The sequence below is a fragment of the Podarcis raffonei genome, chromosome 7 (assembly GCF_027172205.1).
Source record: "Podarcis raffonei isolate rPodRaf1 chromosome 7, rPodRaf1.pri, whole genome shotgun sequence".
Taxonomy (NCBI): Eukaryota; Metazoa; Chordata; class Lepidosauria; order Squamata; family Lacertidae; genus Podarcis; species Podarcis raffonei.
This window is the reverse complement of record NC_070608.1, coordinates 18,369,934-18,397,626: the sequence shown is the minus strand read 5'-3', so window position 1 is coordinate 18,397,626 and position 27,693 is coordinate 18,369,934. Positions and strand designations below refer to the sequence as shown.

Genomic DNA, 27,693 nt, shown 5'->3' with positions numbered 1-27,693 from the left:
TGACCCTTAAATTACAGCTGCCACAGGTAGTTGTCTAATCTGACAGTATGCTTGAACTAGTTCTGCCTTTGTCACATTAAGTTTTAGCAACCACTTCCCCAAAGTCCTCTATGTAACTGCCATTCGGTAGTAATATTTCTATTTCAAACTCAAAGTATATAATCAACAAGAGGATACATGTTTGCATGAAATTTGAATGTGATAATTTATATGTTGATACACATTTATATATATTTTTATTTAATAAAATGTATCCTCAGCTGGATTGTAGTAAAACCTCTAAGGTTTACAATAAATAATTACAATAAGTTAAAAAGAAATATAACACATTCACTGTAATGGGGAAGACTATAACCCGATGCTTTGTGTGCCTCTACAATGTGGTCTCTAGGTGCTAAGTGCTGATGGGACACTTCAAGGCCCCTGTTCTCCCTTCTTAAACTAGACATGAAAAGCATACCTTCAAATAGATGACTGTCCATGGCAAAGTAAGATACCACCCTTCATTGGATTGGGTCCACTGTTTTTCTGTTTCTTTTTTAAGAATTAGAGGATTCAGAGGAACATTTTTGGTTATCAAGCTTCAAGCAGAGGGAAGCCCCATCCCTGACAAGTTATTCGTCACCCTTCCCTTTCCAGAAAATGATATATATTTCAGCAGCAATTAGATACAAATAAGGAAGGGATGATCCTCAGACTTTCAGTAAGCCATAAAACCTCACCAAGAGGTTAATCATTTGATTCCATTTATGATTCACTTCCCATAAAGTATCTCAAAGTGATTTCACACTAAAAACATCAGCAGTAAAAACAATTGTCTTAATAGATAGATATGATATGATATATGACAGGCTTCCTCAACCTCGGCCCTCCAGATGTTTTTGGCCTACAACTCCCATGATCCCTAGCTAGCAGGACCAGTGGTCAGGGATAATGGGAATTGTAGTCTCAAAACATCTGGAGGGCTAAGGTTGAGGAAACCTGATATATGATATAGATACAGACTGGGATAAAACTCTGGACACTCCATGCAGCACTCCCAGACATGCCAGGGATTGAATGTGAGATCTTTTGCATGCAAGGCACAGATTCTCCACCACTGAGCTACAGTCTTTCCCTGATATCAAAGGCAGCAACACAACTGTGTGGAAAAACCTCCTGCTTCTGCCGAAGAATGCTCACCAGCCTGCAGAGCAGAAGATTGCACATTCTCACCCTGCCTGCAAAATTTCATGTTCCGCCTGCATTGGAGGGTATGTTTGATGTAATACTGCTAGATAGGAGACTTAGGGTAGGCAGACAAGGCTTCTGTTCATGGGGGAGGGGGAATAGGGAGAGCAGTCTTCCCCTGGGATTTCAGATCCATTCTGCTATTATTCCTTAGTAGGAGCTCTAATTTTTCTTATTAGGATAATTTTTATTATGAGTCTCTCTCTCTCTCTCTCTCTCTCTCTCTCTCTCTCTCTCTCTCTCTCTCAACTTGAATACATCCAAAAGAATGTCCCTGAACCTATGGATCTGGCCTCACACTGATATGCTGTCTGCACCCTCCCAAAACCTGAATTTGTGGGGCAGACATGCATTTGTCATTTATGTACTTATTTACTACATTTATATCTCGATCTACCTTAAAAAGGAGTCCAGGGTGTAAAACCTCAAGCGATAAAAACAATAAAACCATCTAAAAAACACACCATTCCAGTACAGATGCAGAAGCAAACAGAACAATCAGATTGTGAAAGGCCTGGAGCACAGGAGCCTGCCAGCCCCAAAGCCCCACATTTGCAAAAGTCTTAAGCCACCTATGCCTATCTAGAGAGAAGGAAAAGCACAGAACATTAGTTTCCGCAAGTGGAAATGGCTGCCAGTGCTTTCCCCCTTCCTTCCCTCTCTCTTTCTCTCTCTTCATCTTTTGTTCTCATCAATAATGCAGTGCTCTGTCGATGGCACTGATTGTGTCCTAACTAGATTGCCTGTGTTTGAACTAGATTGCAAGGCCCTCTGGGCAGTGGCAATGCTGTTTTATGTTTGTCATGGCAAGACTACACTTGGATACTGAAAAAGAAGCATTCCCTGAAAAAATGAAACTAAGTATACACTCTGACTGTCCCTGCATACTATGTGCAGTCCCTCTTTTCTTCAGCTTGTCCAGGATAAATCAGTGTCCCACTTTCGCCTTCTGGAGATTGCATTTAAAAAAAAAATAAACTGCAGGTAATGCAACACACTAGAATTCTCCCTGTGGAGAAGACCCACTACGCCATTCTTAGAATGATAGGACTAATAATTCTACATGCAAGTACAAAAACACAATAATAAAACATAAATTCAAACGCTGAAGAGAAAATGCAAAATGGCTACCCCAAATTGGACATCTTAATCCCAATTCTTTTTGGATAGCGGAGGTTCTTATTATAAGATGTGCTGCCCAATGAGTCACAGTTAACTTTATTAACAGGAGTCTCAGGAGGAATTGTATGCAAAAAAAAATTGGATTTCTTTATTTTTGTCTTGGATAGCAAGTCACCTCTCAAGGAAAAATGAATGGCAACACCTATTACATTAAACAAAATATCACCTGCTAATACAGCAGTGTATACAGCATGTTGAGTGGAAGACAGACCTTCATACTTGTTTTAGAAATCACAACGTGATCACCACAAAAAATAATTTGAGCAGTTTGTGACACGATGATTCAATTTAGTACTGCACATCCAATGGGGAATAAAATCAGTTCTTGGGGCACTAGAATAAAATAAAAAAATAACTCTTGGATATTGAGACTTACACCTGGAACACTTTTCTCCAAATTCTTTAAAGAACACATGCTACCTTCTATCTTCAGCTTTCTTACAACTGTCACCTCACTTTACAGTGCCTGGTCTGAAGCACAACTGACAAAGGCAGAAGCTGAAATGTCTCCCCAAAGAACGTTAAGCCTCTGTCAGTCACTTATTATCATATACATTTTTCTGATTGACTGCTACCTGCTAGCATCCTGAGTCTACTCAAAGGCAGTTGTGTGGTTGTCTTCCAGATCATCCCTTCACATACTAAATCCCACAGTTATAGTAGACACCAGGATAATTTCTGACTCACTTGGTTTTGTACACAAACAACAAGCCTTACCATTAGGCAGAGTGAGGAAATTACCTCAATCAGCAAATGCTGGGGGGAGAAGCAGCCCCCTAGTTATTCCTCTTGAAGCTTCCCCTGATGAAGTATTTCTCTTTGCTGGAGATCAAAGGTATATGTGCTATAGGCCTGCTATACACCCAGCAAAGTAGCTACCTGGCCTCAGGTATACTGAATGAGGTGCTCCCATTGCCAGTGTTGACATAAGATTCAACTGCTAGTCTAGGCAATTTCTACACACAGAATGAGGGAGAATCTCCACCTTTTTCTTTGCTTCAGACAATGTAAGACATTGGGCTGGCCCTCGCAGATACAGCAGGGAAAAGGATTTACACTGAGGTCACTGCATGGGAGTATACAAGACTAACCCCTTCCCCCAGTACTGCCGGGGCACTGCTCTGAGAGCAGCTAATATTTGGTTTGCTTTGGTGGGACAACTAACCGTCATCCAGAATTCACAGGGAAAAATCATGTTGTGATGACTTTATCCAACAAAATATAATGGGTGGACCAGGTCTCTTAATAACACTACAGTGAAAGGATTAGCCCTGCCCAAGTCCCATTGTTGAGCAGGCAGGGGCTAGGAGTCTTCGGGGAACACTTGCCTGAGAGAAGAATCTACATACGAAGTCAGACAATCCAGAGGTCTGGGAATCCAGTTGATCACAGAGCCAAGGGTCTAGTCCAGAAATCATGGAATCCAGATGCAGAACAGGAAGCAGCAAAGTAGGCCCAGGAACCAAAGGTGTTGTTTCCAGCATCTGACTGCTGCTGAGAGCTCTGTTCAAGAAGCCAGGGGCTAGCTGGTTTTCATCAGTGCCAGCTGGTTCTCATCAGTGTCTTCTGCTCTGTGACCTTGAAGGTTCATCAGGTGCAGGTGGAGCCACTTTGCCTTCTCCCCCTTCAGCAGGCAAAGCTGACTACTGGCCCATGGCAATTAACAGCTTGGATTTAAATTATTTCCTGACAATAACTGAAGGAACAAGCCACCTTTATGGGTTTGAAACTCAGTGTATGGGTTTTTATTTATTCCACCTGATGCAAATGGTATAGTTTCCCCTCTGTTCCTGATGTTCAGAGGTGAGTATGGATCCACATTTAGTCAAAATAGCTAATTATTCATGCACAAGAAGTGGGTATTGGCAGGCCTGGTGGAAGTCAAAGGTTTGAAGAACTGGTTCTCCACCCCACCCCACCCCTTTTTTAAAGCCCCAAACTCCTAATAGGTTAAAACCCAAATCAGTTCAATAAACATGGAAAGTTTATTGTTGGGGTATAATTGAAAACTGTGGGAGGGGGAATGGAATGGAATATCACAGAAAAGGCATGGCTGGCTGGAGCCATGAATAAAAACTACACTGCAACATTTTGCTGAAGGGTTGCACTGTGGGTTAAACCACAGAGCGTAGAGCTTGCCAATCAGAAGGTCGGCGGTTCGAATCCCCGCGACGGCGTGAGCTTCCATTGCTTGGTCCCAGCTCCTGCCAACCTAGCAGTTTGAAAGCACAAAGTGCAAGTAGATAAATAGGTACCGCTCAGGCGGAAGGTAAACGGCATTTCCGTGCGCTGCTCTGGTTCACCAGAAGTGGCTTAGTCATGCTGGCCACATGACCTGGAAGCTATACGCCGGCTCCCTCAGCCAATGAAGCAAGATGAGCGCCGCAACCCCAGAGTTGTCCTAATTTTAAGCTTGCATGATAGTTCCTGCATCACGGTCTTGAGATGCACTTTGATCACCTACCTACTAATCAATCATGGGCTTGGCCAGGTGAGTACAAGTGTAAGATTTGAAGTCTGTACCTGCACCCATTTGAATTAAGAGTCAATGCTTGCACTGAAATGAATCAGAACAGGATATAGCCCCAGATTTATAAACATCAAGACATGCATGATTTGGTTTTTGTGCTCTGTTAAACAGAAGTCATCTGGGTCTAGACAGCAGCACTTTGCACAGCCTAGAAAAAGGAAATAAGGCACAGCAGACAATTGTGTAAGGGATACTATTTCCTTACAACTCTGACACCCAGCTAGGACAAAACAGGTCTTCAAAACACAACTCCTAAATATGCTTGAGTGAGCTGCACCAGTTCCTTGAGTAAATTGGAGTTCCATCAAAGAGCCCCATAAATGTCATGCACAATACTTAAGATGCAATGAAGTGACTTACTTCCTCACATGCATCTTCTTCCTGGTCTTCAGAGTGGCTGGACTCACTGCTTAGTGACTGGCAATTACAATGTAAGGAGTCTCCTCTGAACAAATCTAAAGGTTGAGTCACATACCCAACTGTTCATGTGTAAATTGCTTTTGATTGATTCTGACTGTACTGGGTGGCATTAAGATGTTCTCATGGACCACTTTTGCCATGGCTATCATCACCTTGCTGGAATAAAGTCCACTGCATGTAATTCCTGCAAAGGATTAAAATCTGAACATTCACATGGCTGGGAGAATCCATTTGCCTTCTTTGCAGGCTATATGTATATGATGTCATAGAATCATAGAATCATAGAATCATAGAGTTGGAAGAGACCACAAGGGCCATCGAGTCCAACCCCCTGCCAAGCAGGAAACACCATCAGAGCACTCCTGACATATGGTTGTCAAGCCTCTGCTTAAAGACCTCCAAAGAAGGAGACTCCACCACACTCCTTGGCAGCAAATTCCACTGTCGAACAGCTCTTACTGTCAGGAAGTTCTTCCTAATGTTTAGGTGGAATCTTCTTTCTTGTAGTTTGGATCCATTGCTCCGTGTCCGCTTCTCTGGAGCAGCAGAAAACAACCTTTCTCCCTCCTCTATGTGACATCCTTTTATATATTTGAACATGGCTATCATATCACCCCTTAACCTCCTCTTCTCCAGGCTAAACATGCCCAGCTCCCTTAGCCGTTCCTCATAAGGCATCGTTTCCAGGCCTTTGACCATTTTGGTTGCCCTCCTCTGGACACGTTCCAGTTTGTCAATGTCCTTCTTGAACTGTGGTGCCCAGAACTGGACACAGTACTCCAGGTGAGGTCTGACCAGAGCAGAATACAGTGGCACTATTACTTCCCTTGATCTAGATGCTATACTCCTATTGATGCAGCCCAGAATTGCATTGGCTTTTTTAGCTGCCGCGTCACACTGTTGGCTCATGTCAAGTTTGTGGTCAACCAAGACTCCTAGATCCTTTTCACATGTAGTGCTCTCAAGCCAGGTGTCACCCATCTTGTATTTGTGCCTCTCATTTTTTTTGCCCAAGTGCAATACTTTACATTTCTCCCTGTTAAAATTCATCTTGTTTGTTTTGGCCCAGTTCTCTAATCTGTCAAGGTCGTTTTGAAGTGTGTTCCTGTCCTCTGGGGTGTTAGCCACCCCTCCCAGTTTGGTGTCATCTGCAAATTTGATCAGGATGCCCTTGAGTCCATCATCCAAGTCGTTGATAAAGATGTTGAATAAGACCGGGCCCAAGACAGAACCCTGTGGCACCCCACTAGTCACTCTTCTCCAGGATGAAGAGGAACCATTGATGAGCACCCTTTGGGTTCGGTCAGTCAGCCAGTTACAAATCCACTGAGTGGTAGCATAGTCAAGACCGCATTTTACCAGCTTCTTTACAAGAATATCATGGGGCACCTTGTCAAATGCCTTGCTGAAATCAAGGTAGGCTACATCCACTGCGTTCCCTTCATCTACCAGGCTTGTAATTCTGTCAAAAAACGAGATCAGGTTAGTCTGACATGACTTATTTTTCAGAAATCCATGCTGACTATTGGTGATCACAGCATTCCTTTCCAGGTGCTCACAGACTGTTTGCTTAATGATCTGCTCCAGAATCTTCCCTGGTATTGATGTCAGACTGACTGGGCGGTAATTATTTGGGTCCTCTCTTTTCCCCTTTTTGAAAATAGGGACAACATTTGCCCTCCTCCAGTCTGCCGGGACTTCGCCTGTTCTCCAGGAATTCTCAAAGATGACTGCCAGTGGTTCTGAAATCACATCTGCCAGTTCTTTTAATACTCTTGGATGCAGTTCATCTGGCCCTGGAGACTTGAATACATCTAGACTAGCCAAGTATTCTTGTACTATCTCCTTAGTTATTCTGGGCTGTGTTTCCTCTGCTGAATCATTTGCTCCAAATTCTTCAGGTCGGGCATTGTTTTCTTTATCGGAGAAGACTGAGGCAAAGAAGGCATTGAGGAGTTCAGCCCTTTCTGTGTCCCCTGTTTGCATTTCACCATCTTCTCCTCTGAGTGACCCCACTGTTTCTTTGTTCTTCCTTTTGCTACGAACATACCCATAAAAGCCTTTTTTGTTGCTTTTAACCTCTCTAGCAAGCCTGAGTTCATTCTGTGCTTTAGCTTTTCTGACTTTGTGTCTACACGTGCTGGCTATTTGTTTGAATTCCTCTTTGGTGGTTTCCCCCCTTTTCCATTTTTTGTACACATCCTTTTTTAATCTTAACTCAGTTAAAAGTTCTTTAGATAGCCACCCTGGCTAATGTAAATGTAAGGCAAGGGTATATGTAAATGTATAGTATGCAGTGTTGGATTTACATATAAGCTAAACAAGCTATAGCTTAGGGCCCCACTCTCTTGGGGGGGTCCCAAAAAAAATAAAAGAAAAAAAACGCAAGTACATTTCCAAAATATAAGATAAAAAACAAATGAAATGGTTTTAGATACCTATTAGGTCCATAAATTACCATATAGCATATATTCAACACAATAAACAGTGACAACTTGTTGTTGACAAAGGACAGCTGGACATATAAAGGACCTTCAGTAGCTTAGGGCCTCATCAAACCTAAATCCGGCCCTGAGTGTATGCATCTGTGCATGTATAACTAGGGAAGTGGTGTTCAGACAACAGCCTCGCTGATGCTCTATCCTGGAACCAAATAGAACGTTTCCACTCTTTGGTGCCCATGGCCAGAGCTCAGATGGACGTTCTGCCACTGTCATTCTGTGACCTTGGTGAGATGAAGTAGAGAAAACCATAAGCAGGTCATTGGCACCCAGCACGCACCAGAGAAATGCAAGATCAAGTAGGGAGTTCTTGAGATTTTTTACTTCATGGTGTGATGCTTGGTCTCTGGGCTAAGAGACCCTGGGGTGGGACAGCAGCCACCTTTGTGGCAAACCTGCACCATCTGCCTGGAGCTATGAGGACCCAAGGAGTGGTGATGCTGTAAGGCCTACCTACTCAACTTTATGGGGTTGCCTGGCAGTGCCGGATTTAGGGCAGTGTGGTGGTTGGTGCTTGTTGAGACTGATAGGGCACAAGGCAGGGAGCTGTACAAGGGCAACACTGAGACGAAGAAGGAGGAATCTGACAGCCAGTGCCGGAGAGGATCTTGCCAATATGCCACTCTGTGCAAGGTCATTTGATGCCCCCCCCAGCCATCACATGAGGCTTTTGCAGGGTCCTAGAGCCCTCCTACCACCTTCCCAAAGTGTGTTAAACCCTTGCCTAGCTTTGAGAAGGAGGCAAGAGATCTCAAAGACCCTGTCAGAGCTCTAACACCTTCTACCCCAAGTCGGGCAAGCACTTGCCAGGCTTTGAGAAGGCACCTTCCTTGACTGCACGCCTGGCACAACCACACTGCTCTCACTGCCCTAAATCTGCCTCTGCCAGTGCCATCCCCAAGACTGGATGTTACTGATAAAGCAAGCGGGTAAGTGCTGGCCCCATTTGCTCTCATAGACCAGCCTCCTCTGGGTAGCACAGACTGCTCCTGCTCTGAATGTTGAATCAAGCTGATCCAGTTAGCTTGTTCTACCACCAGCTGCCTATGGGGAATATTTTGATTACATTGTCTTGCTGCTTAAAATATTGTTACTTGCATATTCCACCTTGTTAGGATTTGTATCCTGAAAGGCAGGATCTAAACAATTGTGATCGATAAATAAATAAGCTTTGGGGCAGAACATGGGGCAAAATGGTGCATTACAGCTCCTGTGCATGGATCATTCTCCAACTAGAGTACAGAAACTTGACTATAGCAGAGAGGGAAAATGCCATGTTACATGAAACATTTCTACCGAGTAACATAAGAAAACAGCGATAAGGGGATAGGGATGACATGTTCAGCTTTTAATAAGGCCGTAATAAACATGATCACTAAATATATGAAGCCTAACGATGACAATCTGTAAATGGTGTGCCAGCAAATGAGATGTCTCTAATATCCCTACATTTTGCAATGCGTCCTCTTAATTGGCCACGCGACAGTGACCGTAGGGAGACGCAGAGGGAGATGCTTGAACATTCACAAAAGGGGTGCTCTATCATTTGAGGTTCAACATTTGACTTACAGCGAGATCGTTATCATATTTCTGGGCAGGGGGGTGGAGGAAAGGAGGAAGGCTTCTGAGCAGAGGCTTTCGTTCAGAGGGTCTTTGACTCTGCGTGAAAGCTTTGTACTCTGTACTGTTGCAGCAAACATTCCCTGTGGATCTAACATGTTCTGCATTCATCAGAGGCCTTGCTTCCAGTTGCCTTCGATAAATTGGAAAGCCTCCTCACAGAGGTGAGGCCCATGTGAGGGAACATTATGATTATACACTCTTTTTGATTTGTATAACTGCAAATGCAGTCAAAAGAAACACTCCATTTCATCTACCCATATTTGATGTGGTTTTTAAAGTGCTGGACTGCAATAAAAGGCTGTTTGGTCTATCTCTTTGTGGCAATTCAGGAATTATGGGGGTTTTTTCCCTTTCAAAATACCCCTGAAGAGTAGGTGCTTTCCTTACCTCAGTTACATTTTCAAGATGGGCGAGGGGCGGTTGGAAGTGCAACACCAGGAATCTTTCATCTTATAACTTGAGGGATAATTCTGTTAACAGTAAGTCATTGAACCAAGGGCACCAAGGTGGAGGCATTGCTTAGCAACCAAGCAGAATGGCACGAACTTTGCTGAGGTAACCCATGTCATGATTGGCTGTGTAGTTTTGAGAGAGTTTACCTCTGGTTAGTTCAACATCTTCCTGCAATGCACATGGCCTGTTCCGTTTCCTCAGTAAAGTGTCACCAGAGTTCATTTTTCCTCTGGACTCTGTGTTACTTAAGTGATTTTGCTAACAAGGGGTCCCTTCTGTTGAGCACTTTTTTTAAAAAAAAAATAGAGCCATGTCACTCCTTCATTTTCCATGACAGCCATCTCTTTTTTGAGAGCCTAACAGCTCTCTGTAGCTGTCAAGATGGTAGCATTTCCAAATAAGCACAGCTATGAGGCTCGTTTTATAGTGTGGGAAGTGGGCACACCTGGCAGGGCCAGGAAAGTGATGTACAATGAAAAAATAGCACCTTAGTTTTCTTACCTACCCAAGAATAGAATCAGCCCTAAAAGCATATATCTCAGGTGTCAAAAACCAGAATAAAGACTCTATACAATGAAGATGGGGAAAGGATTCCACAACTTTGGGAGATAATGTCCTCTCCTGGGCCACCACTCCCTGAACTTCTGAGGGCATTGGAACTACCATGAATATACATATGTAAGGAGGAGGTGGCCTTTCAGATATTTGAGGCCTAATTCTTTGGAACTTTATGAGCACCTTGAATTGGTCCCAGAAATGAACTGGCAACCAGTGCAGTTGGTATGAGAGGTTTAAATTTACCTTGTGTATCTCTATTCTACTCTTTTCCTGGTCTAGATGCTAGTTACACAGCCTTGGCACTCAACATTTTAAGCTCTGGTTCTTAGTGCAGGTTCTGAGTTGTGATATGGGAAAAACCCAATATCAGAATGCCCCATATTATTTGTCCCCTGACTGCAGGGCAAATAGTTTGTCCTAATTCAAGCAAGTGAATCAAGCCACATTCTCTCATCTCTTCCAGTTACCAGATAACCTCAATCAGGGGGTGAAAAGAATCTTTCCCAACCCAACTCAAATGCTGCCATCTGCTAGAACCTGAAAACAGCACAAAAGCTACTTAAGAAGGCAAGCAACACCCCTCTGAAGATTACTACTGGAAGTAATGAATGTTCTTCAGCATATGCAGCTTATGGAATTTAGATAGGAAGAAATGCAATTTCCCAAGCTGGACTTTAGCCAGGAGAATGAGCCAGATAACAATAGCCATATGAGGAGTGCCAGTGAATCTCTCGTATCCGGACATGGTCAGCTACATCTCATCTGAAGCTTGACAACTGCAGCAGTGAGATACCCCACTTGAGGCAGGGTATTCTGTGGCTGGGGAAATGGGTTGGCTGTATGGCTGAATTTTGAAAGGAAATGATACTTCTCCACTCATGATTTCATGATCAGAAAACAATGTTTGCTAAATAAAGTGTGTGTGTGTGTGTGTGTGTGTATTGTGGTCATCCATCTACTTTTTAAAAAAGGGATAACCGTTTGTCACACTTGCCAACTTGTATGAACATGGGTAGCATCAGGCTGCCCAGCAACTGTTCATTTTATTTATTCCATAATTTTCTATACCACCTTTCAAAAAAATTAAATCTTCCCAACATCTGTGTACAGGATATGGTTGAAAGCAGAAAACACTTCAGTGGTGTAGCAAAATGAAGGGCTATTATGGCCTAGAACCTGGGAATGGATACAGTCCTTAACTACTTCTTCTGAAAACACAATGTGAGGTCATCTGGAGAAGCAGAGTGAAGTGCCATTACTAAACTGATGGTAGCCACCTTTATTTTTCCCTTTTTCATCAAACTAAAGTGAGATGATAATGTTGACCAAAAGAAATAATGAAGACTATCCATGAATATAATAGTAATATCCCACTCTTGATTCCCAGCAACTAGTATACAGAACCATACTGCCTTTAACTGTCGAAGTAGTATACAACGATAGTATAGAAAAATAGGTGCCGGAACTCACCATGAACTCTCCCTTTGTTCTCTTATAATGGCACCTAAGAGGTATCAGAACTGAGTTCCAGCTGAAAAAAAGCCCCACTTGTAACAGGGAATCAAGGGGAATCATTACATGGCTATTGCAAGACACGTCCAAAGAGGTTTGGTACTAGTGGAGACCAATATAGCTTGAATTGTGACTACTAAGTAAAAATGATTTCCCTCTTTTTAAAAAATATCCTACTTTCCAAGCAATTCCACTGACTCCACTCTATTAAATTCCACCGATTGGAAAGAAAACAACTTAGTTATCTTCTTTCATCAGGAGAGGTGATGTTTCCAGAAAGCAAGCTGTCCCATAGCTAATACTATGAAATATGCAGATATGTTTCAGGACTATGCATTTCATTGTTGCTAACTGTCCACTTTGAACAAGACCTTTAGGCCATTGCACTGCTATGATACATCGATATATAATGTTCCCACCATAAATTTTGCCCATACTTAGGATTTATATGTTGCACTTCAGCATAAAAGATGAGATAGACAGAGAATCATTCAGCAGAATCACAATACAGGTAATTACGGTCTGTCAGCATTTCTATTATGAATTACATTTAGCATTGGGGGCTTAGTATTTCCATCATTTCAGAAAATGTCAGACGGAAAGCTGGCACACAGATTACCAGCCTGGATGCAAATTTGTTTACACAAAATATTTAAATCTGTTCAGCTGCTTCTGATTTAGAGATGAGCCAGAAACCTTAAACTTCTAGGATCTCCCCCTCCCCCCGCCACCGCCGTTCCCCGCCATTGCCATGGGATTCTGCCAAATTCTCCATCAAGGTACAACTATCTGTAAGTGCTTAATAATAAAAACTGATCTCATTCCTTTTTATATTTCTCCTCCCACCACCATTACTGTCATAAATGCATCACGATGCAATTAGTCTGAATTTGTGTTAACAAAATAATGTGTAGCAATTACAGAGAGCTCATACTTTGTTGTTGAAATGGGGAGGAAAAGAATTTATGAATAGCAGGGATGGCCTAAGACATTTTGGCCCCATCTCCACTATACATTTAAAGCATCTTCATACCACTTCAAAGAGTCACTGGGAATTGTAGAATCCTGGGAATTGTAGTTGGTTAAGGGTACTGAGAGTTGTTCGGAGACCTCTGTTCTACTCAAAGAGCTACAGTTCTCAAAGTGGGTTAACAATCAATCCCTTTCTCCAGAGAACTCTGGGAATTGTAAGTCCGGGAGGGGAATAGGCACCTCCTAACAACTGTTAGCAACCTTAATCAGCAACAGTTCCCATGATTCTTTGGGGGATGTGGTGACTGTTAAAAGTGGTATGATGATGCTTGGAACCATATAGTGGAAATAGGGCTATTGGTGAACAGATGACAGTAGGGAATTACTTCAACACTGGTTGATGCAACAACTTCCTGAGGGCAGAAGACTAGCTTTGTGGCAGATTGATCTCAGTGCTCCTTACGACCCACAAACATCTGCTGCCTTCCTCCCTCTGTCTACTGGTAGGGCCAGCTCTGAGTTGGCTTAACCATTGCAGAATGCCTTTCAGCAATTGTAGAGCAAAAGAACCTGACATTGCCATGCAACTCCCATGTTCATATTGAGACCAGGCAAGGATTGAGCACCATAAATAACCCTGCTGCCCTAACTGAAGGGTTGTGTTGGGAGATGAAAGCTGAATGGCAATGGATCTTCATCATACAGGTGATGGGAAGTCCATAACACTTTCTAATAAGTCCCTGTAGCAAAACATGTTCCAATGGAACTTCTGCTTGTAAAATGGAACTTCCCCTTCCTCGCCTCTCCCCATGTATCCACTGCACCCTTTCCCAAAGTTTCTCCAGAGGGTTGCGGATACTCCCAGAACAGATGATGGTGCAGTGGGAAGAGAATTCCATTGCACAAGCAGAAGTCGTTGCACAAACAGGGCAACTTATTGGAAACAACCCCTGTTATATTATGAATGACTGCACTTCTTTCGGATTTAGCTTGTGGAGTCAAAGGGAGACATAAATGCTACAAAACACACACACAAACACACAAACATCAGTGTCCATTGTGCAGGCCATAGAGGAAAATGTTTCATCTTTGCTGTCACTCAGACCCTTTGCCCTGGCGAAGTTGTCTAGTTGCCAACCATGTTAATAAGTCATGTTAATAAGTCATGAGAGCTCAGCTCCACTACAGTCAATGGGAAAAGTTCAACTTACACCAGTCGCCATTCCTTTTCCACTGTGCTCTCTAAAAAGAAACAGGTGCATTGGGCAGGTGAGCCAATATCTTGCTCACTGATCTGATGGATCAGAACAAAGGCCCATCTAGTTCAACACCCTGTCCTCAAAGTAGGACCCCCACTTTCTCTAAGGCGATCAATAATGCTGATTCTCTTCAGCAATATTTTATTCTCACAACAACTCTGTGAGGTAGGGTTGAACAGACTGGCTTAAAGCCTCCATGTGGGTTTTAAAGCAGCATGGGGCTTTGATTCCCATGGGTCTCCACAGCCTTAGTTTAACACTCTAACCACAACATCACTATAATGCATAGCACCTGTAAACAGAGCACATGTGGGGAAATTAAAATCCATGCAATATACCGTATTTTTCTGTATATAACACGCCCCCGTGTATAAGACGGCCCCTATTTTGGGGGACCCCAAATTAAGGAAATGGGGGGAGGTTGCCCAAAGTTGATAAGCTTTTTTTTGGGGGGGGTGCTGCCAATCGCTCACCTGCCTGACCGCTGCCACCAATCACACACCTCGCCGAAGCCACCAATCGTCAGCCACTAGCCACTGCCAATTGCCTGTCCAATTGCTGCAGCAGCCAATTGCCAGCAGACCTTGCCACAGTCACCAATCGCCCACCCAATTGCCGCAGCAGCAGCCAATCACCAGCAGGCCTTGCCACAGCCACCAATCACCCGCCCAATCACTGCTGACAATCTCCTGCTCACAGCTGCCACCAATTGCCTGTCCTCCCCTGCACTGTGTATAAGATGACCCCATTTTTTTTACATTTTTTAATAATAATAAAAATGTCTTATACACGGAAAAATATGGTATTCGGGGCATTTGGGGGTAGTCTCTTCTGGCCCCCTGCAGTGTGTTGATGCAGTATCAGAGATTGTATCTCAGTGGCAGAGCAGATACATCCAGAAAGTTCCAGGTTCAACCCTGGCATCTCCAGGTAAGGGCTGGGGAAGTCTCGTGTCTGAAACTACAAAGAGCCACTGCCAGTACTCTGTAGACAATACTGAATGGGATGCACTAAGGAATTGACTATGTAGAAGGCAGTTACCTTTGCTCTAGGAGATCATTAATAATGGGAAAGATTCCTTGCTAGCTTGCCTTCTCCTACTGATCTCCTGCTATTTCTCTAGCCACAGGGAAATAATGTTGGTTTTGAAGGGCACATACACAGCTCATATGAGTCAAGGGACCCCCAAGGCCCAGTGATGTTCCCAAGTACTGAAACTGAGCATTTGAACATTTTTAACTCTCAAGGCGCTCTCAAGGCACTCTCAAGGTGCTGGAGGAGACTCTTGAGAGTCCCATGGACTGCAAGAAGATCAAACCTATCCATTCTGAAGGAAATCAGCCCTGAGTGCTCACTGGAAGGACAGATCCTGAAGCTGAGGCCCCAGTACTTTGGCCACCTCATGAGAAGAGAAAACTCCCTGGAAAAGACCCTGATGTTGGGAAAGATGGAGGGCACAAGGAGAAGGGGACGACAGAGGACGAGATGGTTGGATAGTGTTCTCGAAGCTACCAGCATGAGTTTGACCAAACTGCGGGAGGCAGTGGAAGACAGGAGTGCCTGGCGTGCTCTGGTCCATGGGGTCACGAAGAGTCGGACACAACTAAATGACTAAACAACAACAACAACAACTCTCAAGGCTGAATGGAGATTTGCATCTAAAACTTTCCCTATCCGAGGTAAATGCTTCACATGGACTCAAAGACTATTATGGGGTGGTTGTATTGCACAATGTGAATATTTTGTTCACCCTGGGCTTTGACAAGAATAGGCCCAAACAGGCTTCTGCCTTTCCTTTCCTCTCCATTCATTTTTTAAGGCTTTTTCCTTGATATTGTTACAAGATTCCCCTTTCCAGGCTCTTTGAGCTCATATGAAAAAGAAATGAATTCCATTAATGTAATTAAACTTGGAAACAGTTTCAATACAAGCCTTAAAGGAGCTTCACAGTACAGCGGCTTCATTACTTACTACAGGACATTTTATTGCAGAACCATTTTTAAAATCAAAAACATTTTTAAAAAAAAAGAAAAAAGAAAACAGGTGGAAACCTGGCAGTAATACTGCTCATGTCCTGCCAAGAATTTTTAAAGTGCAGGCTCTCTGTGGCCCTATAGACATTAAATGAAGTTTTCATTATTTTATTTCCATTGCATTAAATTTAATAAGCTTCTCTCCACATGCTTAGGTGCATGATATAGGAATGCATAATAGTTTCTAATTGCCAGCTATATGCTTTCTTTACCAAGCTATGTACAATTCATAGATCACCAAAGTCAACAGCAAAACTCCACTCAAGTTTAATGGCTCTTGACTGCACCTACCGCTGTTCTGTTACCTCCATCCTTTTTAAATGGGGCTTGTATGTGCCTCTTGGGACTGCCTGATGGTTGCAGAGCAGCAGTGCTTACTTATGTGCTTCCCTGAAACCGGAATCACAAATGTTATACTCAGCAATGCAGAAGTCCTAGCATACTTTTTGAGGGAAGGCTACTTTGGTGAAATGGATGTCAAGCATTACTTGAGTTGGTTTTCATTTCAAAAGACTAGATAATTTTTTCAAGGCAAACACTAGCTTATGTCCAGGCTCAAGCAGTAACAAAAGATCTGCTGTCCATGGTGCTTAAACAATTCGCTCATTAAGATCTATAGGGTGGTGATATCTGTGTTCATTTAATTTGAAGTATTTGTTTTATGGACTGAGCAGTTAGAAGTAATTTTGGTCCCTATAAATTATTGAAAAATACATATCAATGCCATATCTTGCCACTGTGACATGTTCACCACATACGTGGCAATTTGATTTCTGAGTTGTGTGGCCTCCTATATTATTTCCCTGTTCACATCACCATGGGTTGAATTCAGTTCCATTACAACTGTAACAAGTCTCCAGCCTTGCTAGGAAACAGTATGGAAGTATCAGTCATTTTAGGCAACAGACTGAAGCAGTCATTCCCAGCTTATCTCAAAATAGCAACTAGCCATTGAAGGATAGGATGTATTCAGAAAATGAACAAATAAATCACTATTTTACTGTGTATCTCTCTGTGTGCCATTTAAAGGGAAATGTTTAAAATCAGCACCAGATGTAATGCACAAATACCATTAACTGATGAATCAGAAAATGGTCAAGGAACATGATGCTGCAATAATGTACAATGGGGATTCTTTTGGCAAGGAAAGTTCAGTCTTGTCTCATCTGATTACTAGAAGTTTTATTAGATGCTCCTTGTTCTCAAAGGAGAAAAACTGAATGTCCCTGGCATTCAGGAAAATAAACTCCTAGTAGGGAGAATGACTCTAAAGGAGTCTCAGTGGCTCCAATCAAAAGGAACCCGAGAGACTAAAATAATTTGACGACTCAATTATTTCTAAAAAGAGGACAACTTTTAAAAGGGACATGGATAGGACTCAAAAGACTTCTGATTTATTTTTTTATTAAAAATATCCCAACAATCACAAAAAATCCCAAAAAGAGATTTTAAGCACCAACTGAGTTACAGTGACCATATAGGAAAATTGCCTCTATCCTACACACAAGCAATGACTCATAAATGTAACTGAAATCACTGGCAATTCCATGTGAAATATTTCATTCAGACCTGTTAGGATTATGCTATATTGTGATGACACCTTGTGACGACATCTCCCTCCTGGTTGAAAAGCAACTGAGGAAATTGTCATCCTCTGCCTAACCCTCACAGTCCTGATTTACCCATTCTCTTTCGCATACTGAATAGGATTAAATTATAAGATACTTCTTCATAGTTCAGTGGAATTATTCCTAACCAATCATATGCTCTAGTGGTTTTTCATAACATGTGCATAGGCACATAGTCATAGTCAATGCATCTACTCTATTTGCACAATGTGGTTTACATTTTTTTATTGAAAATACTTATGCATGGCAAAAAGTATAGGATAATTGCAACAACACACACACAAATAAACAACAGCAAATGTAACATGCGTCGGCATTTCATGAGTATAAATGTCAAGTAACAATATCCAATTACTTCATATCCAAAGCTGATATCATTAGGACCTAGCAACCCCCTTATATTTTATACCACAACCCAAAATGTCAGACAATCCCCTCCACCAAAGCTCCCTTATGGAAGCTCTCAGGGTTGTGGAGTCAGGCAAGGCAGGTAGAAACAGCCAACCTCTGATAGCAAACACCAATGACCTGTTTATTAAGCTTTCATACTGAGTTGCTTGCACAAAGCTTGCATGGAGATTGGATTATATCCAGTCTTTATTGAGCATTCATTCTGATTTATTTATTGGGCAGTTATACGACAATGAGTGTTTGTCCTGATTTGCTTGTGGGGTTTTCCCATTAGTCATTCATTCATTCCACACTTTACAATGCATTTCCCGGTCATTTTCCAAATGCAAGAAGACTGTGCTTTTCTTTTCTTTTCTTTCTTTTTAATAAAAAGTAGATTTATTGCACTACAGTGGTACCTCGGGTTAAGAACTTAATTCGTTCTGGAGGTCTGTTCTTAACCTAAAACTGTTCTTAACCTGAAGCACCACTTTAGCTAATGGGGCCTCCTGCTGCCGCTGCACCGCTGCTGCACGATTTCTGTTCTCATCCTGAAGCAAAGTTCTTAACCCAAGGTAATATTTCTGGGTTAGCAGAGTCTGTAACCTGAAGCATATATAACCTGAAGAGTATGTAACCCGAGGTACCACTGTACAGTAACAAAGTGCTTCAATCCACTTTAAATGTGAATACCCAAAAGTTCTACTATGCAAATGAATCACTCTTACAGAATCCTGGAAGCAGTTCCCATATGAAGGCTCTCAGTGCTGGAACTTCTGTAAGGCAGGTGAAAATAACCATACACTGATAGCAAAGACAGAGTCTCCCACATCATGAATAGGAATTCAGTAATACTGAGCTCCCAGACATTATTTGGGGAGCATCCATGCCCCTCTTGGAGTATAGACAGACAGGAAAGGTTGCCTAGCTAAATCACTGCCTGCATAAGCCTTCTCCTGAAAGATTTTATTGTATTTGTTGAAGGACAAGAATATCTATTTTGCAAGCTCGTTTGCCCCTTCTCTATACTGTGATTCACTTGCAATGTTCTCCCCCCTTTTCTTACCATTTCTGACATATCTAATATTCTTTTTAATCCTCTTGCACCCACACTGATTGACATTTTTGGGTAACAGCCCTTCTCACTGTCATGCCATTGAAGCAGGGCTGAAGCGATGCAGTGTTGAAGGCAACGAAGAGAGATATAAAATATGCATACAGAACTGTCTATATCATTGTGTAGTTATGTCTGCCTTTCCATAGACACACAGAAAAATTCTTCTAGTGTCCTCCTGTGGAGTGTGTTAATGCTTTAGAGCTTAGGCCAACCAATAAAGCCCAACCGCAAACACAGACTTCATCACCACTGTTAAATGTTATTGATTCCTACTTGTTAAAATCATGGTCTAAAAACCATTCAATGGCACTCCAAGCCATTATCATGAAGTTGATGGATTTGATGGCACCCCCAAATGCCACATCATTTGAAGGAAATACAATTAACAAGGATTTGGGATCTTCAGCCGCCAAACATCACCATTATTACCAATTGGGAAAACTAAAGGCTTGGAGTGATAATTGTGGAGACATGAGAGTCCAGCTGAAATAAAGATTCATAAATAGCAAATCCCACACACTACTATTCTCAAAACTGAACTGGGACAGATCTTTACTACAAAGCGAATTGGTTTTGCATCACTTTAACTGTCAGGGTATTTCCAAAGGAATCTTGGAAATTTCTTTTAGAATCATAGAATTGTAGAGTTGGAAGGGAACATGAGGGTCATCTAGTCCAACCCCCTGCAAAGATGGAATCTTTTGCCCAACATGAGGCTCAAATCCATGACCCTGAGATTAAGAGCTGCATGTTCCACTGACGGAGCTATCTCAGCTGCTTAGAGATCCTTAGCTTTGGTCGCACAGAACTGCAGCTGCTAAGAGTCCCTGAAAAAGGATACAGAACTATTAAACCAGATTTAGCCTGCAGTGCAGAGATCTGCCACTTTCTTCAGCTCAGCTTGTAGGATGCAGTGACCATGTTAAAAGACATTTCTTTCAGTTCAGTCAGAAAGAAGATGTTTTAGTTTGATGAATATACATATGGGCAAGGTGGTGGACACCCAAACATTACTCGACTGGAACGTCTGTCATATGTGACCACTGGCCATTCTAACATAAGGACATAAGATGAGCCTGCTAGATCAGGCCAATGGTCCATCTAGTCCAGCCTCCTGCTATCACAGTAGCCAACCAGATGACTGCAGGAATCCCACTAGGAGGACCCAAGCACAAGAGCACTCCCCTCTCCTGTAGTTTTAAGCAACTGGAATTCAGAAAGACACTGCCTTCAACCATAGAGGCAGAGCATAGCCATTATGGTTGGTAGGCATTATAGCCTTATCCTCTATCAATTTGTCTAATCCTCTTTTAAAGTTATGCTAGCTGGAGCTGATGGAAACAAGTCTAACAGATTTTGGAAGGCCGCAAATTTCCCATCTGTAATATGAGATCACTTTTGCAGACTGAATCCAAGATGCAACCCTATACTCAGCCAGAATACTGGTCCATCTAACTCTGCACTTTCTGGAGACCAGTAGCTCATGAACTTCTCAAGTGGACCTTCCCCTAGTATCTGATATTCTGTTAGCTGGAGATGCTAAAGATTGAACTAGATTTTTCTGCATGTAAATCATGTGTTCTAAAATGGAACTATGGTTCCAATGGGACCATTGAGGGCTCATTGGGACCACAGATGTGACCAACAAGGTAGAAGGGAAGCAGAAGGTTATGGGGGGAAACCACATGATGAAGCACAGGCCTTTGGAGTCCTCTTTGCTTCACCTCCTTCAGTTTTAAATGTCCAGTCTCCCTTTCCATTGTCCTATATTATCAGGGAACACAAAGGTAGGTGAAGACCCTCTTTACATAATAAGTACATAAATCAAACTGATGAAAGGTCATCTTTTTCTGACTGCAGGGACTGTACGTCAAAGGCTAGACAAAGAACTCAATCACAGCTGCAAGGGGTTGGGATGGCATGCCTAAAGAACCATGTTTAATAGTCATATCCATGCATGGTCCAGCAAAACAGTAAAAGGTGCTTGTGGGGGCAACCTTTAGGGTACCATCTGCTTCCTGCTGAAGCCAACAACAGTATGCACAGTGAATTTTAAGCCAGTGTCTGGATGGGACTCAGAAAACACATGGTGGGGTGGAATCAAAGAGTCACATGTCACAGCTACACCAGAGTTAGACCCATTTACTTAATTTAACAAAGCCTTTCTACAGCCACACAGCTTTGCTCTACCTTTCATTCATTAAAGCCTTGCACCATTATCTGACTGCCTCTTGACCATTATTCTTTTGTGAAGAATTGAACTCTGCTTCAAATATTAATGGTATAATGAATTGAAATCATACTGCAATCTTATGCTTCCTTACTAGTAGTCAACCCCACTGAAATGAAACTAAAGCTGGACCTCAGGGCTGAAGCCCAAAGCTCTACAGCTGAGGTAGCTCCACACAGAAAGCAGTGGGTGATGGGGGAAAAGGCAAACAGGCCCAGCATCAGTGCCTGGGCTGGCATGGACATTCCAGGGCCCAACAAGATTCATTCTGGTCACCACCACATCCCTTCCTTCTTATTTCAAAACACATTTTAAAGTCAGTAGATGGCTGGCTGTGCACATATGTGGCTACAGAGACTCACTGTATCATTCTGACTTTAAAATATACTTGATTCTTTTCTGTCACACACAAAAATGTGCTTATAACAAGGTAAATGCATTTCTGTTTAGCATCCAGGGCTACATTTCATTCTTGTAGATATATATATATATATATATATATATATATATATATATATCAGGTTTGGCTAACCGCTTCAAGTTTCTTTGTTGCTCAGGTATACGGAAGCATGCAATGGTAGGGTGGAAAAATAAAATAAATTTTGTGTGCTTCACAAACTGATGTAATACACAAGGACATCTGAAGCCTCGCTCCAGCATGCTGCCTGTTTGGGTCTAAAATCACCTAGCTGCATCACTGTTCACACTGCTCCTGCTGCTACTACTGCTAGTAGTGCGAGTAGTAGCAGATATATGTGCCTCCCTGTAGCCTAAACCTATTGCTGCTTGTTCTTTTCACTGGATGTGCTAACCAATTGCTCCCCTTGTTTCTTTGCCCTCTGTTTCTTTACACCAAAACATTCCCACCATCACCACCTGTCAATTAAAAGTAGCAATTCCTTCAAACTTTTGTTCTGTACTTCGTTTTCAAGTCTATTTTCAAAAACCTTCTCACCCCATCTCCTTTGAGGTGGTGTAATCCCACAAAGCACTCCACCTAGGCTGCACATGGACTCATAAATACGCACTCATGCACCTCACACAATTTCTCATTACTCAGTGATGGAGAACTTCCCATGTAGGAAGTGAAATGAGTCCATTGAAAAGCGTGATGTTTGACACCATGTGACGTGTTCGTTCCTAACTGTCTGTGGTACGGGATTTGTGATGTCTTATTCACACATTGCCAGTCATCCCTTGAGGCGGCAGTCATCAAGTGATGACTGTGCATATGCAAACCTGCCCTGTGTTTGCCACTGAACAGGTGCAGCATCCAGTGGTATTTCCCCTCCCCACCTTCTCCCAAAGGTGTCACTTTGGTTCAACAAGTGCCTGAAAATTGCTCACCAACCATCGCTCCCTGGCATTGGTGTGTGTATATATCTTAGCAGTACAGACCAGAAAAACCACCTGTGCTATTAATTTCTGTAGGATGCTGCCTCCATGCGACCCATAGTTACAAGGCAGGTCTTCCTCTGTGTCATCCATTTAAGCAGAATATCCATCCTCTGAAGTGTGTGTGTTTCCTCCCAGCCCCCAGAGATAAGACACGGGTTGTGTATCTCTGTTGTGTATTATTCAAGCAAGCAAGTCACGCACAGGGAAATGGGAGGGCAAAAGAGATAGGAGAATGTTTATTAATTAGAGGTTCCCCCCCCCCTAATCAGCGCAACACACCTACATTCACACATACACACATCAACCCACCCACCCCTTCTAAATAAATGGTCCTTCGATCTCCCTACTGAACCATTTCTCCGAAGAAGAAGAAATTGGGCAAAGGATGGTGGAGGAGCAGATTGCGTCAATGGCCACAAACCCGGACAAGCTTTCTGTAATTAGAAGGTGCATTAAAATTCCAGGCATGTTCCCTCCCCAGCCTGGGCTGGAGCGGGGAGGGAGGGGGATGAGGTAAATCCCTTAACCCCCAGCATCAGCAGCCCTAGGCAACCCTGAATGATCCTGGTCCTTCCTCCCCTTCACCCCTCCCTCCATGCAAATGGGGACTGAACCAGCTGCGAATCAAGACAATCAAGTGTTTCATAAAAAAGACCCAGCTCAATTTCGGGGGTGGGGAGAGGAGAGGAGAAGAGGGGGGGAAGCAAGCTCCTTTTCAACCGAAAAGAACAAGCCAAACTGTCCAGTGGGAATGGAAGACTCCAAACTGAAGATTCCTCAAACTCCCAAGGAGCCTCATCTCTCTCTCTCTCTCTCTCTCTCTCTCTCTCTCTCTCTCTCTCTCTCTCTCTCTGAGTGGGGGAGATGCATGCATTCCTTGCAAGAAGGATTTCCAAAGAAGAGATACACTATCTGCCTCTAGCCATGCAATGCTTGTATCAGGATCCCCCAATTTGAAAGCATGCCTCTCTCCAAAGTACCGATTCATCCATCCTAGTCTAATTTATGGGATGCCATTCTCCCTTCTCACGCCTAGCCCTTCTGCTACATCTCCCAAAAGCTTACCCCAAGAACCTTCTGCAAGCCACCTCCATTCATTAAATCAAAACGAGGAGGGGGAAAGGCTAAATCTTTGCACTCCATGACAGATCTTGCCCACAAAGATGCTTTATGGTTTTGTTTTGTTTTTTTAAATAATAATAATGAAGCTGAGTCCTTCAAAACGCCAAGCTATAGTCATGGTTGCCTAAAGTCCTTCTGTCTTCCTTTTCTATCTATCTCTCAACTTTCCTTATGAAATGGGTCTTTATCGGCATTAAGGAAAAGAATATCATTCAAGGCAAATGGGTACACATTTGTCTGTGTGCTTCTCAGCCAAAATCTGTTTGTTTGTCTAGAAGGAAACCACATTTTTAAAAAAGAAGAAGAAGGGGGAAAAGCAAGAACATCAAGTAATCTCCTTCACTCTGTATATTTGTTGCTCCCCCCCCCCTTTCCTAAAAAATAGTCTCAAGGCAAAGGGAAAAAAAGAGGGGGAGAGGAATCCTCCAGCGGTAATTCTGTCGGAATATCCACTCGTTTAAGAGGCTGTAGGACCCAACTCACGTCTCTGATTGAGCATACTGCAAGAATATTTATTGGGCACCAGTTTCAGTCACTGCATTGAACGCCAGCCTTGGCAAGCAAATTGCATTTCCTATCGCAGATGAGGGAGCCTGGTATATATATATATATATATATATATATTAAAAAAAACCCAACCCCCCTCCTCCCTCCCCTCCTCCCTCACCTCGCTTTCTCCAGAGATCATTTATTTTGCAAAGCAGCAACATCAACCCCCAGCAAGAAAGCCACATTCATAAGACTAAGCATCAGTGTAATCATGGGGAAACCTTGAGAAAGGACAAAGCTATAACCACACACACACAACACACACACACACACCCCTCCTTCTTGGCAAAAACACAGTTCTCTCTCCTCAAACCCCCCACCGACGATTATTTATATATTTCAATACCCCCTCTCTTCCCTTCACTGGGCGATCGATGGTGGCGATGGGCAAAAAGGGGGCTCCCTATTCTCTCTCTCTCTTTTTTTTTTTGCCCCGCGCCCCTTACCTTTCACACAGGAGAGCATCCAGAAAAAGACGAGGTTCCCCAAGGTAAATCCACTTTTAATCCCCATGATCTTGCCCCAGATGCACAAGTCCGGGCGGCTGCATCTCCTACATCCCCTGCGCCCCAGATCTGCGGCGGCGGCGGCTTGGCTCGGCCAGGTGGCCCCTTTGCAGCAGCAGCAGCAGACCCTTTGCATGTTCTTCTTCGGCGAGGAGCGGAGCGAGCTTCCTCCCCGGATCCGGAGCTGCCTGCCCGCTCGCCTTCGTCGCGCCCCCCTCCCTCCTTCTCTCCTTCCTCTTCTTCCTCCTCCTCCCCTGCCTCGGTCCAAGGCGCAGTGGCGGAGTTTGCGCGGAGCTGTGTGAGTGTGTGTGTGTGTTGATGGTGCGCGGTCACAGCTCCGAGTGAACAGTGTTTCTGGGATACCACAGCAACCTTGACGAGGAGGACTCAACCATCTCTCCGACGGGGGCAGCGAGGCTCTCGGCGCAGGCGAGCTCGAGGGAAGGGGGCATCCGCTCCTCGCCTGCCGCCAGCTCAGCTATGCTAGGCAGCCCGGGGCTGCCTGGAGCGCCTGGCCAACACTAGCCGCCCCCTTCTGCTGATAAAAAATAAAATAGCAATACAATATATATTATAAAAATCTCAGGAGCTGCGGCGCTCTTCGAAATCGACCAGGCGCGCCTCGAAATTGACCAGACGCGCGGGCTTTACCCTCCAAACTCTCCACAGCCGCTCGGTGGCTATTGAGGCTCCGTTTCGTCTTTCCTCTCCTCCTCTCTCTCTCCCCGCTCTTTCAGATGATTTTTTTTTTTAAAGGGAGAATGCTTGTTGATGTTTTTTGTTGTTTTGGCTTAGGGAAAAAAGCTGGTCGTCAGAAAGAATCATCTGGTTGTTGCTTTTCTATATATATATATATAAACCAAACCAAACCACAATAGTCCCGAGGAAACAAACAAGCAGGAGCTTAATTCAGCTGCTTCTCCATCTCTCTTTCCCTTTCTCTCTTTTTCGACAGCGAAGAGCAAGCAGGCGCCGGGGCTTTGCAGAAGGATGCCAGCCTCGCGAAGCGTTCGAGCCTGGTGGAAGCGCACGACGCGTAACTGCGCGAACGGCACGCGCGCATTCACACGCGCGCGCACACGTGCACACGAGCGGAAGAGCGAGCTCCTGTAGACACCTTTCCTTTCGCCCCACCCCCATTCACAAGCCCATATGTTGGTCGCTCTTGGAGTTTGCAGGTTCCTCCGGGAGACGTCGGGCATGGGGTTTTAAAAAACTGAGCGCAAAGAAGCCTCGCGTCGCGCAAACGGGCGCACGGGACGAAGCGGCTCAGCGTGAATTACGCAGCGCGCAAACACACAAATAAAGCCTCGTGCCTCTTGACTGCCCTATTCCCCACAAGGCTGCTTTTGCTTTCGGCTCCCTTATCTCCCCAGACACCCGCATTTGCCCCTTTATTTCCACGACCCCTTTCTCCACCTTCCAGAAGACTAGGTCCCAAGATCCGAGGAGCGGTAGTCTTAATTTTGCAAGTGGCCAACAAAATATGTAAATAGAGGGAAAGGAGAGAGAAGAGAGAGATTGTGGAAAGGATGGCGGGGCGGGCGCGCGGTTGACCGGGGGGGGGGGACTCGCAAAATGCAAAGCATCAGTCTAGTTCGGCTCGCAAGGGTTAAGGATAGGCAGAGAAAGAGCACTTCTGCCATCTACCGGCTGACGAAGAACCACCGGCTTCTTTCTAGCATTTGTATGGCCGGGGATGCCGCTCTGGGCGGTTGCGGGTGGCGGGGGGGGGGGACGTGTGTTCACGCTACAGAGAAAGCAACATTTTATTTTATTGTTTATTTTTTGCTGCGGTTATTTAACAATCATCAAGGTCTCTTTTTCATGCAAGCTGTCTCTCAGAGAGCACAATGAGTGAAAAGTGATTACGGGAAGCCGATGTGTCCCGTGGTGGAAAATAAAAATAAAAATACACGTTCATAGCTCATGCGTCCTCCTTGACTTGCGCGACGAGCAATGAAATGAATCGTGAGCAAGATAAAAGGAGACTGTGTGTACCTGAAAGAGAGCACAATGCTGTCTTCAGGGTTTGCTGACTGTTGTGCTTATTCGGTAGTCACTGTTGTGCTTGGGCACAGAATGTAGGTCTACTTTGGTGTGAGAGATTTTGTATAGCGTGTGAGAGGGAAACGTTCAGTGACAGGCTGACAGCTGGTGCCCACTGGACCTGTTGGGGCTGCTGGAAGATCTGGGGTGCCAACTTGAATAAAACGGAGAAGCCCCGCCCACATAACCAATCACATGACATGACACACACACCATTTGAATGGCAATGCCCGTCAACTTTGGGGGCCCCAGCCCTCTCAAATATTTCCATGGGGGAGGCCGAAGGTAATGTAAGGTAAAGGTAAAAGACCCCTGGACGGTTAAGTCCAGTCAAAGGTGACTATGGAGTTGGGGCACTCATCTTGCTTTCAGGACGAGGGAGCCAGTGCTGGTTCACAGACCGCTTTCTGGGTCATGTGGGCAGCATGACT

The 27,693-nt window shown here is 43.8% G+C and overlaps 1 protein-coding gene across 4 annotated transcripts in view; it reads right to left on the bottom strand.

Moving 5' to 3' along the window:
* CSMD3 (CUB and Sushi multiple domains 3) overlaps positions 1–25,909 on the bottom strand; it is a 594,298-nt gene extending 568,389 nt beyond the window's left edge. For 2 of the 4 annotated variants that reach the window (XM_053395418.1, XM_053395419.1), the window contains exon 1: positions 25,154–25,901. In XM_053395418.1, the coding sequence (XP_053251393.1) occupies positions 25,154–25,349 (196 nt within the window). In that variant the 5' untranslated portion in view covers positions 25,350–25,901. Of the gene's footprint in view, positions 1–25,153 lie in introns of all 4 variants that reach the window. The other 2 variants (XM_053395420.1, XM_053395417.1) reach the window with 2 other exon arrangements.
* Between the last annotated feature and the right edge of the window lie 1,784 nt (positions 25,910–27,693).